General features: G+C 35.3%; 1 protein-coding gene and 1 long non-coding RNA gene across 12 annotated transcripts; both read left to right on the plus strand.

Annotated features, from left to right (window-relative positions):
• The first annotated feature begins 623 nt into the window (after positions 1-623).
• LOC147491641 (uncharacterized) lies at positions 624-10228 on the plus strand. Of its 10 annotated transcripts, none has more exons than XR_015199712.1 (9): positions 624-793; positions 1178-1214; positions 1851-1895; positions 2191-2274; positions 3246-4370; positions 5157-5204; positions 6134-6278; positions 7900-8055; positions 9226-9420. It is a non-coding gene; the product is annotated as an uncharacterized LOC147491641 (long non-coding RNA). The 10 variants fall into 10 exon arrangements; XR_015199716.1 differs by lacking the exon at positions 1851-1895 and having other exon boundaries at positions 2191-2279; positions 3246-3322; positions 4259-4370; XR_015199709.1 differs by lacking the exon at positions 1851-1895 and having other exon boundaries at positions 3246-3322; positions 4259-4370.
• Positions 10229-10370: 142 nt separating this feature from the next.
• Positions 10371-13069, plus strand: LOC147491642 (uncharacterized). 2 transcript variants are annotated; one of them, XR_015199899.1, is made up of 2 exons: positions 10371-11052; positions 12645-13069. XR_015199899.1 is itself a non-coding variant. In XM_086568906.1 (2 exons), exons 1-2 carry the CDS (start codon positions 11012-11014, stop codon positions 13040-13042), a joined length of 1554 nt encoding a protein of 517 aa, XP_086425032.1. In that variant the 5' UTR covers positions 10371-11011; the 3' UTR covers positions 13043-13069. The 2 variants fall into 2 exon arrangements, 1 of the variants encoding a protein (XP_086425032.1); XM_086568906.1 differs by having other exon boundaries at positions 11530-13069.
• The last annotated feature ends 1896 nt before the right edge of the window (positions 13070-14965 follow it).

The raw sequence follows: 14965 nt of genomic DNA on the forward strand, positions 1-14965 counted from the left end.
AAAGAAAAAACAACCGAGCATTGACTTCCTTATCTATTGTATATTTTAATTTGTTGGATGGACTTATCTAATGCTTCAAAACCATCTAAGTGATATCATTTCCTCTCTTTTTTTATTTCCTCTCTTTTTTAAAAGGTAGATGTAAATTATATAAAGATATTTCAAGTACAATCCGTGCTGAAGAGAATTTCGATCTGGCGTTTTTGTTTGTGGGTGACAAGCCTGATAAGCATTGCTATTAGTGATCTTTCTATGGTTTTCATTGCCTCTCTTCCGTGTAGTGCTCAAGTAGTGGTTTTGGGGTATTGGGATGTAGCTTTGCTGCAATACCATTTATGTTGTTCTTGCTATATAATTTTAATTAATTTAGGCATGTTATTTTAAGTATTAATGCAAATTACAATAAAATGACGCAATAACTTTATGAAATCCGTGTCGAAGACACGGGCATTAGCTAGTATATATAACAAAACAAAGTTGTTTCCTGACTTGCGGCTGGGATTGAGTTTCAGGGGTATAAATCGAGGGCCACTATTCCGCCATGTGGATTGGGAATTAATTAGATTATTAATTATGATATTAAAAAAAAAAAAAAAAAAAAAAAAAAAAAAAAAAAAACTTCGTTTCTACTTCCTCCGAACTTCGGTCTCCCTCTCAATTCTCAACTTTACGCCTCCCCCCACTTTTGCAAAAAGCAAAAAAAAAAATCAACTATCTCCTAATCACTTGCAGAGATCATTATATCTTCATCAGTTCTCCTCCTCTCCAGTTGCAAGAAGGAAAACTACATTGGGTATAGCCTCTTTTATATTCTATCATTTTTACTCTTTGTTTTTTTGTTATAGTTTCTATGTAGTCTTTGTTGAATTGGATGAACTGAGAGTGGTGTTTTCCCATGTATATTATTTTTGGTGAGGATCGCCTTCATATGTATCTGTGTAGATACTTTCAGCCAGTAGTAATGTGAATATACTTATAAAAGGTTGTCACTAACCTCTACTTTGTGAGGGCACTGAGAAATGTGAAAATGATGTGTGGACTATATTTCATTGTGCTAACAGTAACTGGGATTTCTTCGCTGCAGTTTGTGTATTTAAAGAGAATGAGAACCATTTGTCTGTGTTGGTTTGTGTTTACTACAAGTTGTGTTAGCTTAATTAATATTTGGATATTGCAGTTGATCGATTGGTGGTATATGCTACTGATCATTCAAGGTGCGTTGACCATATTTTAAATCTACAAGAAAATGTTTTCAAATCATGACTGTTTTGTTTGTTTGAGTTAGTTGCGATCTTAAGCTTGACCTGAATTTCGTCGTCTTTGATCATATTTGGAATTTTTTTTTCCTCCTCTCATCAATTTTGGGTTAACCTCAAGTAGTTTTAACATTACATATCAAATCAAAGTTTTTAATTAAAGTGAAAATTCAAAGAAACCTCCCTTTCGTTCTCATTACAAAGTAAGCACCACAGAATAAACACCAAACGTTAATTCTCGCCAAAGAAGTTTGTGAAAAATCCAATTTCCAGTCTTTCTATCTTGCTTCGCCGGTTGGTTCAATTTTACAAGTGATAACGAACGCCTCTAAATTTCTTCTTCTTCCTACTCAAATTGTCTTTATAAAAGGATGATAATTATGCTTCGATTATGTTTTGTGAGCTTTTCCACCTCCTTTCTTTTGTAGAACGAATTTAGTGACTAAAATTCCCTTGATTTGCACTTGAAAATGTTAGTTTCTTCATCATTATTTGAAAAATCCCTCGCTTCCCATTTGTTTGTGTCGCACACTTATTGGTTTTTGTTTATTGGTTTTGCCTACACTCATGAGCACTGTCTAATGTTTGTGCAAGGTCTGTAAGGGATCTCCACTATCTCCTAACTCATTAAATCTACAGGTACTTTTTAGAATTAGTTCTCACTTTTTCTATAAAGCACGTTTCATTTGAAAAAAGGGTATAGATTGGCAATACAATTAGGCTAGCACATCTCATATCATTCCAGGCAATTGCATCTCCCCTACATGTATTACTATTGGTGCTCTCAATAAGTTTTCTGATCTCATTGTTTTTCGCTTTGAAAGCATTTGCATTCTACACTAAGCAATTGTACGTTGAATCAGTTTTGTACTACATAATCTTTTGTTTGCCAATTGACATGTATGAAATATGCTCTTCTTTTGTGTGTGTTCAGGATCCATTGATCATCTTCATTTGTTTGGAGGCTGATTTTGAGGGACTCCATTAAGTGTGTTGCAAAAATGCATCTTAACGAACGGTAAAGTATGAGCATCTACTTGGGATTTGTGTTGGTTCTCTTATGACTTGGAATCTAGGGTGTATTATTTGTTTGGAGTGCTACGATTTTTTTGCTGTATTGTTCGAATTATGGGATTGTATACGGTAAGTCAGAGACATATATGCTTTGTTGGCTTTGATGACTAAATTTACATGCATATTCTGATGGTCGTTCTCTATGTCAAACCCAAGTGAAGGAGTTGATTGATTGATACTTTGTGGTATGTGTTAAGGGCTTCCACACTACTGATGTTAACTAGAAGGCGCCAACACATGTACTCCTTGAGTTTATATCTTAGATGGAACCTTGAGAGCCTTATAGGTTTCATTTAGTGAGTCTATTGTATATTTGAAACTTACCTCTTAAAATGAAAAGTTAATAATGTTAGATTAGGAGAATTACATGTATTCCAAGATAAAGTTTGGAACAACTTCTACTCCTGCTTCCATCTAAGATTGTAAAACTCATAGGCTTCATTAAGATTTTAAACCCTAGAATAGAATTGAAAATATTGCTAATAGGAAAAATTGTATTTTATGGTTACAATTAGATACAAAAAAATCATTCATTTAAAAAATTAATGTCGGAAGATTGTTGCTGCCTTTATGTAACCCTGTTTTAGCAATATTTTCAAAAACAAACATAGCATTCAAGAATTACAGCCCAATCAACGTTGATGTTAATTCACTATTCTTAAGTTATTGATGCATTGTGGAGAAGATTGAGTATTACAACATGGAGCAGTGAATGCTGCCTATTTATGGAACTAATATGGATTCCTCATCTATGCCATATTTGTGTAATTATCCAATATCAAGTTCATCAGCACACCAAGTAAATAATGGATCTCTACCTCATTTTTTGGACAACAATTGCAATGATCTATTGATAGATGGTAACTGTTTCTGTTCATTCACTAACAAACTTTATTGTCATCTTCTTTCTTGCAGCCATTACGTCAATGATTTGACTTCAACTTCAGGCTTTACAATATCAGCTTGCTTGGTAACACTCAGATGCCTTATAGGTATGGCAAGTGTCGTTTTTACATTATTTTTTATCCCATTCATGATTTGGTTAAATGCGATATAACTCATTACTCATTGGCGTCTACATGTCATGAAATATTTCAAATAATGAGCTGGTGTAATTGTTTTGAACCACATCATGATAGCTGTTTCGAAGTTTCAATGACCACCTAGCAGTCACAAAACTAAATTTTTGTTTGGTGTGGACTTTATTCTCATTATGGGGTTTGTCCTTATTTGGTATGAAGCAGTTTGTGTTCTTACGATATTTTTTGTTTCTATGTTGAGCATTGCTGGATAATGTTGTCGAATTAGGAATTTAAGGAGATATATGAGTCGATTAGTGGTGCCGATTGGCACCTACAAGGAGTGCAAATGATTCAAGTTAAACTGCGGAGCTGAGGATACACTATTTTTTAGTTAAGGAACATTATTTAGAAGACTGTTGGAACCGGTATTACGTTGGCTCCGTTTGGGTGAAGGTGGCTTGGGTCAAAAGCTTGGGTCTCGTATTTTAGTTTAAACTCGATCTTAAATGCCGATTTTCAAGGTCTCTCTTGATTTCAAATTGATATGGCTGAGGAATGCAGTTTGTCGTTGCAAAATAATTCTTTCGTGAGTGTGATAACATGAAAGTTGAGCATGTCTGATGGAAACAACAATCTTAGTTTTGATGTACAGTGTCACGGGATGCATGCTCATTAATCTTATCAATCATCACCTTTGAGTTTCGCGTTAGTGTTACTTCTCAAGCTCTTCTTCATCATATGACTTTAAGAGTTTAAAGTGACTACAAGAATTTAGGTTCACTTTTCTTTTGCCTTAGTCCTCTATTCGTTGAAACTAGATTGCGTTGAATAATTTTCATTCCTAACTTTATTTCTAATGAGGTAGTTTTTTGTAATGGGATTTTTTAAGTAGAACTTACCTCTCAGGTCTTTGGATACTGGATACACCTGAAAGATTAGGAACATGGCCTGTCTTAAAGGATAAAAGGTACCAAAGCGAAGGTGGAGCAGGAGAAATATCGAGGAACCATAGAGTCTGGTACTTCATGTCTTGCTTATTGAGTGGTTATGGTTAATTAATAATAACTTATCAATGGATAGAATGCTTGCTTTTTCAACTTAACAAAACAGGGCTATTTTCTAACTCGCGGCTGGGATTCGATTTCAGGGGTATAAATCGAGGGTTACAATAGTGCCACCAAAGCGTGTGAGTTAGATTAGAAATTAAATGGGATATTAGTCATGGAATATTAATCATGAAAACCTTTCTTAGAAGAAACCCTTTCGTTCGCTCTCCTAACCCATCAGTTCTCATCGAAACGAAGCGAAGAAGAAACCAATATGTTCTTCTTTCGCCTCCTACTTCTTCTTCTTCCTTGATTACAGCGTGACTGCGATTAGAAATGAAAAACCATTGAACAAAAAAATATTCTCTTTTCTTCTCTCTCTCACGCCTCCAAGATAACCCAATTCTAATCTTAAAAGGGACAAGGTGTTATCTTCTTCACCAAATTGAACACCGGTATCTTTAGTTTTGTTTTACCATGTTCTTTAGTCACAATTGGTATTATTTTCTCTATTCTTCTTCTTCTCCCACCCCTCTATCGATAATCCATTTCAGTTTTGACGTATTGAGAGAAAGAATAAATGGTACGGTGTACTGTGGAGAATTATTGGTCTTTCGTGTTCATTTTTTCTCCCTCTTTTGTTTGTTTATTTTGCATTTTTCGTTGAAGACTGTCGCTTTTTTCTATTTTTGCTGACTGCTAGAAAATGTGTTGTCAGTTTCATAATTCGGGATTTATTTTTCTGTTTTTCATTGTAGTTGAGCAACGGAAGTAGTAGATTGGCAAACACGAATCACGGAAGGAAGGTTTGTACACCTCCATATTCTATCGCCTAAACTTCATTTAACTTAATCAAATATTTTTTTTTAAAGTTATTTCTTTGATACTTTTTAAGCTATGAGTTATAATTAGTTGATGCAGTTTTTTTTTTTTTTTTGGTCATTGTTGAATCAAGGTTAATATCAATTTGATTTGTTTATATCATCTATGTATTGAACAATACTACATAATAAGTAAACCATCTAATACAATGGTCTTATATAGTCTATATACTATTTAATAGAAAGACAATACTATGTCGAAGTGTTCAAAGAAGCTCTGAGCAAGTTGTCGTTTGATTGAGGGAAAAAACACAACAACCTATCCTTTATTCACACAATTAGCGATTCACTATTTTTTTTTTCTTCCACTCTATTTTGGTTGTTAGATTTCTTAAAATGTGTGGGTCTCTCTTTATACTCTTTCACCGTTGATCAGTAGTGTTGCCAGAAATTCGTGCTGGTAAGCAATCTTCACTATTCAACATCTTATATTTGATTGTTTGTTTTTTTTTTTTATCTCAGATTGTTTAAAATACCCTACTTTTGTTGCTTACACTGATAATAATCGAAAAAATCGTTGTCATGGTGTTCTTAATTATAGAGATTGCTATGAGACTTTTGCCCTTCAGCATCCTCGATGGATTTATTTCTATGCCTTTAACATATTTCTCTGCCACTATCGATTACGTATTATGAACCAAATGGGAAAATTTTATTGATTTTCCCCTTTTTGTTCCCTATAATCTCAACTCTTCTAACATGTTACTCTCGCTGGACTTTTAATCTACAAACTCTTTTTCCATCGCCAGTTCTCAATATTTCTATTGGCTTATAATTGAGGTATAGTTTATCCTTTTAAAACTTGGATATTTAAATTTGAGGAAATTTTACGATTACTTCTTGAATGTCTACAGGTTTAATTTAACAGGGACGTGAAAATTTTAATTGGTTTACTGAAACTCCATCTTTGTAACACATAAATGGGTCATTCTTCTTGATTGACAAAGAAGTAGAGAACAAATTGCAGAATGGGCATTCTTTTTGGGTATTTCACGTAATGTAAGTAACCAATTTTAAATCTTTGCAAATATTAATCCTGCTTTTTAATTGATGCCACGTAGTTAGTTAGCCAATTGCTTATTAGTTATTACAATGTACAATAATAGCCAGTTGCTTAAAATTGTGATAATATTTATCTAATTTTTCCTTTTCCAGCACAAATACCGATTGCATTAAAAAAAAACTGCATTTTGTTCTTGCACTCAATCATATATTTCAAATGTGATGATCTGTCATCGTTTGGCTTGCTTGAGCGTTGCACTTCTTTGTTAGAGCTCCCTTCAAAGTGTTGGTCTCCACATCCAGAGGTGTATATATTAGAAAGTTAAGGCATATGCATGTAGTTAAAAGTAAGCACTATTGTCTTTATGAGGAGTAGTGGAGTGGTATTTGGTCATTATTTAACTGTGGACATGGGATAATTTATTTGATATTTCTAATATGTTTTTCAAATGCTCATATTGCAAGTATTACCAAGCAAATGAATTTTGTGTAGTAGTCTATGTGGATTTTCTGCATGCTCAAATCGTCAACTGCTTTTTCTAGAATTTGACTTAGTGTTTATGCATGTCATTCCTTTTTGTATATTGCATTCATTTAGAAATAGTTTTCATTTAGAAATGAAGTCTTTTGTATTAACCTTTATTTAAACTCTATACAACCTTCTATTGAATTAAAAAGTTGTTGCTTATTGAAATGGATTCTATGTAGTAACTCCTACCTTTATTAGCCGGTTGCCTTCTACTATTAATCACCCAATTCGCTGTGCCATTCTGAGCTCCTTTTAATCCAATCTTTCAAGTACATCATGTTCTAAGCTCTTTGATGTGCTATTATGATTTCTTATTCCAATCCTTTGACTGTATTGAGAAGGTATCAAAGAATGTATAATAAATCCTTTCCCCTACATTGTACGAGGTCTTCCTGACGAGAACACAAAATTTCTTATATCTCATTGAATTGTTTCAATGGACAAAGAATGCCTACATTTTTCCTTTCTACCAAGAGAGAAGCGGGGTGGAACAGACTAAATGGGTTTCCTTGAACTGTTATGAAATAATGCATTTTAATTTGGTCACATTTGGTATAGTTGTTTTGTTTTTTATTTTGGGATTATTGTCATTGTAGATCTCTCTCCCCCCCCACACACACACACACAGAGTAAGGAATTTAGGGAACAGTCTACATTGTCAGTTTTCCTCTTTATAAATTTATGGATGGATATTAGTGCTAATCAATTTGGCGTAAGAGATGGATATAAAGAAAAATGCGTAGGATGTATATTTTTATCCTAAAAAGACTAGGTATTTTGAATTTGTTTACTAATCTCAGTTAATAAGCGTTGTGGTACGAGAAGCCACAAATTTAAGATGTTTTACTATTTAGTGGTCTGCTTCTTATTCAGCAAGTCTTTGCAATGTTCTTTTTTTTATTCATGTACTTATTGATTGTACATTTATATGGTATCTTCTATTGCATCTCGAAGAAAAACTACAATTTAGTGATTGTTTGTTGTTTAGTAAAAAGTTGGCCTGAATAATGTGTAAATACTATTTATCTCATTTTCTTTGCGGCGACAATATTACTACTCATCAAATTTTGTGTAATCACATATTACCAGGGTCCTACATTCCTACTTGACAGCAGATGGAAAATCAAGGGCTAGGTGAAGTCCATTGTTGTTTGTACTTTTGCATCATGTGGATTCTCACCTTGCAGGTGGGAAATCAAGGGTTTGGTGAAGTCCCAATTTGCTGGTCCCCATATGAGAGCTAAGGTATAACAAGATCCCTCTCTTAGCCTCTTTATATGTTAATTAGTTTGTAAATTAAAAAATTGAAGAATAAAAATTTTAAAAAAAAAAAAAAAAAAAAAAAAAAAATAAAAAGATAAAAAAAATAATGAGTGGCTTGACATTAATCATGGGTGATTTGCCCTAGCTTAATGCATTGACAAGATATCTCTCACTATATTTTTGTTATAGGTCATAAGAATACTTTTGAAGCTTTTGTTAGCTTTTTTACAATAATTCATATGCCTTTTGTTGACATACGTTGTTACTACGAAATAGGTGTTCTTAGATTTTTCGTGCAACAAAACAGCATGATAATGATATAATGAAAGATAAAGCATTAGATCAAGTTAAGAACTCCGTTACGTCTAGGTACATTCCTTAAAGGATCTGAGTTTCTTCATTCACCACTTTTTGTTTTCGATTCAGCTAATTATTTTCATTTATATGTAGAAATATATGTAGATAGATTTACGTACTCTTTTAAGTTGTCTTTATAATATGTTATAGGTGTAGATTAAGAATAGTAAACTCTTTATAATATGATATAGGTGTAGATTAAGAATAGTAAACTTCGCTGTTGAATTTCAGTTCATTCAACTATATTTGTTGTTATGCAATTGTTAATACTAATAGTATCTTAGTGCTTGAGTACCCATAAAGAATCAATCCATCTCATATGGATTCCCCATTTGGGGAAATGATTACTAATGCCACCTTAATTATTACTAATGATTACATCCCCATTTGAGATAATGCCACATTAATTATTACTAATAATTACATCCCCATTTGAGATGTTGATGAAACTGCAAGGAGCAAGGCAAAATATTGGCAATGCCACTAACTCTACGGTAGAGCTATGGGCCGCCAGGGATGGGCTTAAAATGATCATTTGTGTGTACCAGAGTCAAATTATTCTTTTGTTCTTTAATTCCCTAATCGAACGTGTGAGTAAAATTAGCATTGGAACGTGTTAAGAGGTTGTATATTGCTAAATGTTGTTATGTTAGTACGTGCTAGAAATAAGCCAATTGTATTTCATGTGTATGTATTGAAACAATTTTTTTGTTCATCTTAAGTAAATAATATATCCCTGAACCACCATTGTGTGTGTGTTTTAATCAGTGTTTTCTGTTTTATATTTTATAACAGTGTCAACTGTATAGATAGGGCACATTTTCTTGAAGGAGGGCTTATATGTTACTATCGCCTGATTAGTTTGTTCTTAGTTTATGTTCCGTGGCCATGTATTCTATTTTATTGACGATATTGTGATGTGGGTGGGTAAATCAGTACTGCAAGTGATCCATTCTTCCATCAACAAATAATTTCTAGGATTCTCTTCAATGAATCAGTGTGCATAAAATCAGACTCTGCACCACTTCTGAAACAACACCTTGTTCAGTTGTTTTATTCATTTATTTAATAGGTAGATATCACTGTGATCGAAATTTCTCTCTTAAGAGAAGACTAATAAAATTTGAATAAAATTCATACTACTATTTTCATGACAACGCAATTCTAGAACAATCCGTGCCGAAGGCCCGGTTACTCACTAGTATATATATATGGCTAAATTTATGGTGCGCAGGTCGTATGGTATGCTGTCAAATCTGGGCCACTCATACCAAGGGATGCGTGTGTATTGCATGGCAAAAATACTGATCCAAAAGCCCACATTACCTGCGCACCATACATCTCGCGCACTGAAGACATGCTCTATATGGCTAAATCTATGGTGCGAGGTCGTATGGTATGCTATCAAATCTGGGCCACTCATACCATCTCGCGCACTGAAGACATGCTCTATTTATATTTTGTAAGGGACCCATTGTAAGTGTTCAACTATAATTGCTTATTTTGTACGGTTTTTTTTCTTGTTTGGATAGTGAGAAGGAAGATTCTGACCTTTTTGGACGTTGAGAGTCCACTAAAATTATCAAGTTATTGAACCAGCTGGCCAAGTCGAGACGACTGAGACGTATACAACCGTCCTAGCTAGTCAAGTTTCTGACTTTAACTTTCAACTTTATCAACGATTGGGAATGTTGAACTGTTAAATTTCTAGCTCTATTTCTTCTTAATAGGCAAGTTGTGATTGGGTGATTTTACTTGTCGTGTATGACGTGTCTATGGTGGATTCGGCTTCATTTGTATGAAACTAGTATTTGTCTATGGTGGATTCGGCTTCATTTGCATCCATGAAATGCAAATCCAAGTATTTTTGCGGCAAAAACCCAGCCCAAGTCCACCAACTTAAAAGCCCAAAAGGTGTAAAAGGCCTAACATAAGGCCCATCCCAAATAGTTATAGTGTCCATTCACAAAGTGTAAAGGGCCCAATGTTAAAAGCCCAGCCCATGTAGCCTTTGTTGACCAAATGGTTATGGAGTGACTTAACAAAGTTGCACACACCCCATCATCTTTTAGATCCTCCATGTCATAAAATTAATCCAAATGTTAGGGGGAGGTGTGGTTGGTCCGACACCACCCTATTTTGTTATATAGATGCAAATCCAAGTATTTTTTTGCTCTTCGAACAATATTTTGTTAGGGAAAAAATTGTAATAGGTCTGCCCATCTTTTTCTCACAAAGTCAAATAATCTGTTTTTCTCTGGTTAATATACTTTTATTAGTGAAAAATCTTCATGACATCTTGGAAGCATTCGAAAGATTTTTCACTTTAAATTTTGATAAAAAGACCTTGTAAATTGCAAACTCTGTCTTTTGGAACTGTCTGGAAGAGTGAGGTTATGGGAAAAGTACCCGTGCATTAAAACACAACCCATCTACCACGCTGCAAATTAGCATAGAAGACTCTTTTTTGAGAGTGGAAAACGTATACCGGTGTCAACATTTCAAGTCAGATAAGCTAATTAGCTGCTTAAATACCAAAGGAAACTGAAGAAGAGGCTTGGGTTGAACGCTCATAAGGCTAATGGAGAAACAGCAGTGTCTAGGGGGGGTAGTAGATACCAGGTATGCTGCTCCGATGCCAGTTATAGGTTTATACATCTCAACAGCCACTTTGGTATTATTACTGTTAATGATCTGTGATGTGTTTCATGAATATCGTCGAAAAAAACCATGGTTGCCTTGTGAATTTTTTTCACTCAATTCTTTGACACTGTCTCTTCTTGCAATATCAACAAAACTCCCATTTGATCTCACTACCCCAATGCCTAGTCCTCAGGATCAGCTATCTAAACTTTGTGGTAGTACTTTTATATGCATATCAATGGGATTTTTCTTGCCTTCCGTCTTAGATATGGAAGGTTCTGAATTGTTTGTTAATATGGCCTCCTTGACTATTCTTGTAGTTACTGTTATTGTTAATACTTGCATACAAATGGCTACGGGCTTGATCTTTTCGGTTTTCTTCATAGAACATATCATCATTTTAATTTTAATGTGTCTAATACTCATCGTAATGTGGTATTTTACCCTCTACTCTAGTTTTTTAGCCAACGCAATCAGACCCCTCAGAGGAAACGATTGGGGAAAAGGATATGACGTAGGACTGAGTTATAGAGGACGACTTGAGCTAATCTATGAAAATGTTGCCTTGTATAACTATCAAGTAAGAGTCTGCTCGTTTGCCCACTATCCTGCTGTAGGCCTGCTTTGCACAATTTCCCCGCTGGTTTTCCTAGAAGTTGCTTTTCGGACATTTTTTCTTAAGCACTTGAGGTTTTGCGAAGGAGTTTCAGATTATAAATGGTCAGTTTTGATTGTCGTGGTGTCACAAGTTATCACCCTAGTGTTGGGTACATTGGCCATCACTTTTAGGTGGTTTTCCGTCGCAAGCCAAATGAACCACTACAAACCTGAAGAAAATATATCATGGTACAAATGGAGTTGCGACCAATTTAAGGCCTTCGAGGTGTTTTCCAAATTGCTATTAAATTGGAAAATGTACTCTGGCATCATGAAAAAATGCCAAGTAGAAGATACTGTCATTCGAGTATTGTTTGCAACAGAAATAATTCTCAACCGGATGGATAAAGTGGTTATATTTTTAACTTGGGCAATGAGGAAACTTATTTCCAAAAGAAATGCCGCTGATTATCTTGGTGAGAATGCTACTGCAGATTTGACTAGTTGGAGCAAAAAATGCCGGGAGGATGAACCACGTCGCCTCATCCATCTCCTATCCAGAAGTCATCCATCTCAAGAATCACGTTTTATCGAAGGAACTAACAATTGTCTCTTACTTGTAATTCTTGTAAGACTGTCAAATATTTTGTTACCATCGGAATTTAGCAGACCCTTAGTCGAAGCTTTAGATGAAGCTTTTAGTATCATTTATTTTGTCGACAAGAGATTGGATTCCATGGGTTTTGCCAATATGTTCAAAAGAAGACTAGCAAAGAATTTGTGGATGACTAGGGACATCAGTAATCATTGGTTTCAAAAGACAGTAGTCAACCCTGTGCAATTGAAGTATCCCCAAGTTAAGAATATTTCTTTCAATACTGCCGAGTCTCATTTGCAATTTGTCCCAAATCATCCACTACAGGTTATTAAAGAGATTGGACAGTTATTGAATTGTCCTCTTTTTTTCGATTCAGATGCACATCTAATCATAAAAGATTTTATTGAAGATGGAAGGCATGGAACATTCAAAGAGTTGTATGAACGAATGGAGCAACTATTTGTGGAAAAGGTGTCTCTCTTTCTGACTGAACTCCCAAGTGTGGCACTGGAGTATGTTTTCCAAAGCCCTGCCAGGAAACTAGACAAGAGAATGAGAATTGCTTTACAGTTCATGTACAAATTTGAGCAGTTACAGTTACAAGTCCAGTGGTTATCAGTTGGAAGTAATAATGTCACAGGCAAGAGATCAGCGGATGGAATTGAACCCATGGATGGCAACAATGCTGTCGTTTGCGCTCCTTCTGGCACTGCAGATGTCAATACACATGTTCATGTAGCTATTGGTGATGAAATTATTGAAGTTCATGAATAAACAAAAAACATCCATAAAATGATAAAATGCGTCTTTATCGTCTTATCTCATTCTATGGTCTCTCCTTTGGTGCCAAAGATGTGTCGCTATACACAAAATGCTAATGTCAAATTTTCCTTCAGTCTGATTGAACCTCTCTGTGTGGAAAATAATCATGTGACGTACCTGGAAATTTTAAAAGAGTGGTTTTGGTTGTGCCTTTTTCTTTGATAAAGGAAACGGAGAAGATGATGAGAAATTTTTTGTGGTCTTTAGATACTACTCTTAGAAAAGGCGTGATGGGAAAGTGGAATGCACTTTTTCTAGATAAATTTACTCCACCATACAACTGGTTGCAAAGGGCGAACTGCTTGATAAGCGTCTTTGAAGTTGAATTTTCCCGATGGAGACTTCGACCATATCATCTCATCTTTAGTAGGCTCCAAAGGAATAGGCACCTGTAGTACTCGGTCTCGAATCTCCTGTGTAAACTCCGGTGGAAGAACCCAATTTCCATCAACCATAAAATCTGCTACTTTATCTGTAAGAGCTGACTGCACTTCCTTGGAGGGGCGGATCTATGAGTTAACAATCTTTGCCAAAAAAATATCTATTAAATATGTATTTAGTGGTCATTATTCATGAATTATACCCCTAAAAATGTCAAAACCAAATAGTAGTGGCAATTAAGGCTAGTAGTCCCTTTGTGGAGAATCCTGCATCCGCCCAATGGAAATATTCAATTTATCTGCCATTTGTTCCGAAAGCCAACAATTTTAATGGATTGTTGGTTCTGGTGAGAAAGTGGATATATGGAGGAGTCGTAACTGGTTGGGGATTAAATCTTTGAAGAAATTGGTCAATTTAAGTACTCAATATTTGAAGGGATGCAGAGCCAAGGTTTGTGATCTCCTAGTAAATGATACTTGGCAGATCCCAGACATTACTTAGCAAATTCTTGACAGTCTGAACATTAACATGAATTCAGTTCACAAATGTAGCTCTCAGTTCGAGGACTACACGATATGGGCTCCAGTTTAAAAAGTTAATTATGGTCCAAATCTGCATAAGGAGATTAGAGTTGCACAAACCTATTGTGAGTTGGAACAAATTCATCTAGAATGGCCTTATACACCCAAGACTTGCCTGCGGCACTTGCTTGGAAGATTGTCAAGAAGGGTGTTGCGACTGATGACAGAGTACATAAGGTTGGGTTCCTCTCTAGAATGTGTAATAAAAGTGGTGAGACTCAGAAGCATCTTATATGGGAATGCTCATTTGCACAGCAAATCTGGCGATGGATTCGACAGATTTTTAATTTCAGTTTACCTATTCTAGGCTTCTCTGAACCTTTGACGATAAATAATGGCGGAGCCCTAGAATCAAGCACCTTTGGAACTTTTGCATTGTAGATGGAACGAATGCTTCTTATTTGGAAGCAGAGAAATGGAGCGAGCTCACTATGATAACAAGAAGGCAAATTTGTGGGAATGCAAACTTTATGTCAGGACCCTAGTAAGGATAACTGGTAATATGTCAAAAGGGATAAACTTCAACTCAGTGACTCACCTTATGAGAGTGGTATTCTGAGTTATTGGAATGTTAATCATAGACCTAAGAGTGCACCTAAAGTTAAGCAATGTTGTTGGATCCCTCCGGCCCCAAATATCATCAAACTCAATACAGATGGAACTGCTTGTGGCGCGCAACCCAGGTCCATCTAGCATTGGAGTCGCATATCAAGGACAGATGGGAGAATTTAAAATGACAATGGCCAAAAACATAATTGTGGGAACTAACTTCAGAACTAAATGTTGGGCCATACTTGAAGGTATATAGAGAGGCGGTGAAGGGGTGGCCGAAGTTGTGGGTGGAGACTGATTCTGAAGGTGCAGCTACTGCTTTTAGTACAAGCAAGATGGAATGACAGTTAATTTGAACAAG

This window comes from Coptis chinensis, chromosome 6 (genome assembly GCF_015680905.1).
Source record: "Coptis chinensis isolate HL-2020 chromosome 6, ASM1568090v1, whole genome shotgun sequence".
NCBI classification, from domain to species: domain Eukaryota; kingdom Viridiplantae; phylum Streptophyta; class Magnoliopsida; order Ranunculales; family Ranunculaceae; genus Coptis; species Coptis chinensis.

Coding starts and splice junctions, on each gene's coding strand:
- LOC147491642 (XM_086568906.1), top strand. CDS start 11,012: ATGGAGAAACAGCAGTGTCTAGGGGGGGTAGTAGATACCAG. Junction 11,053..11,529: donor GGGGGGGTAGTAGATACCAG/GTATGCTGCTCC, acceptor CCTCTACTCTAG/TTTTTTAGCCAACGCAATCA.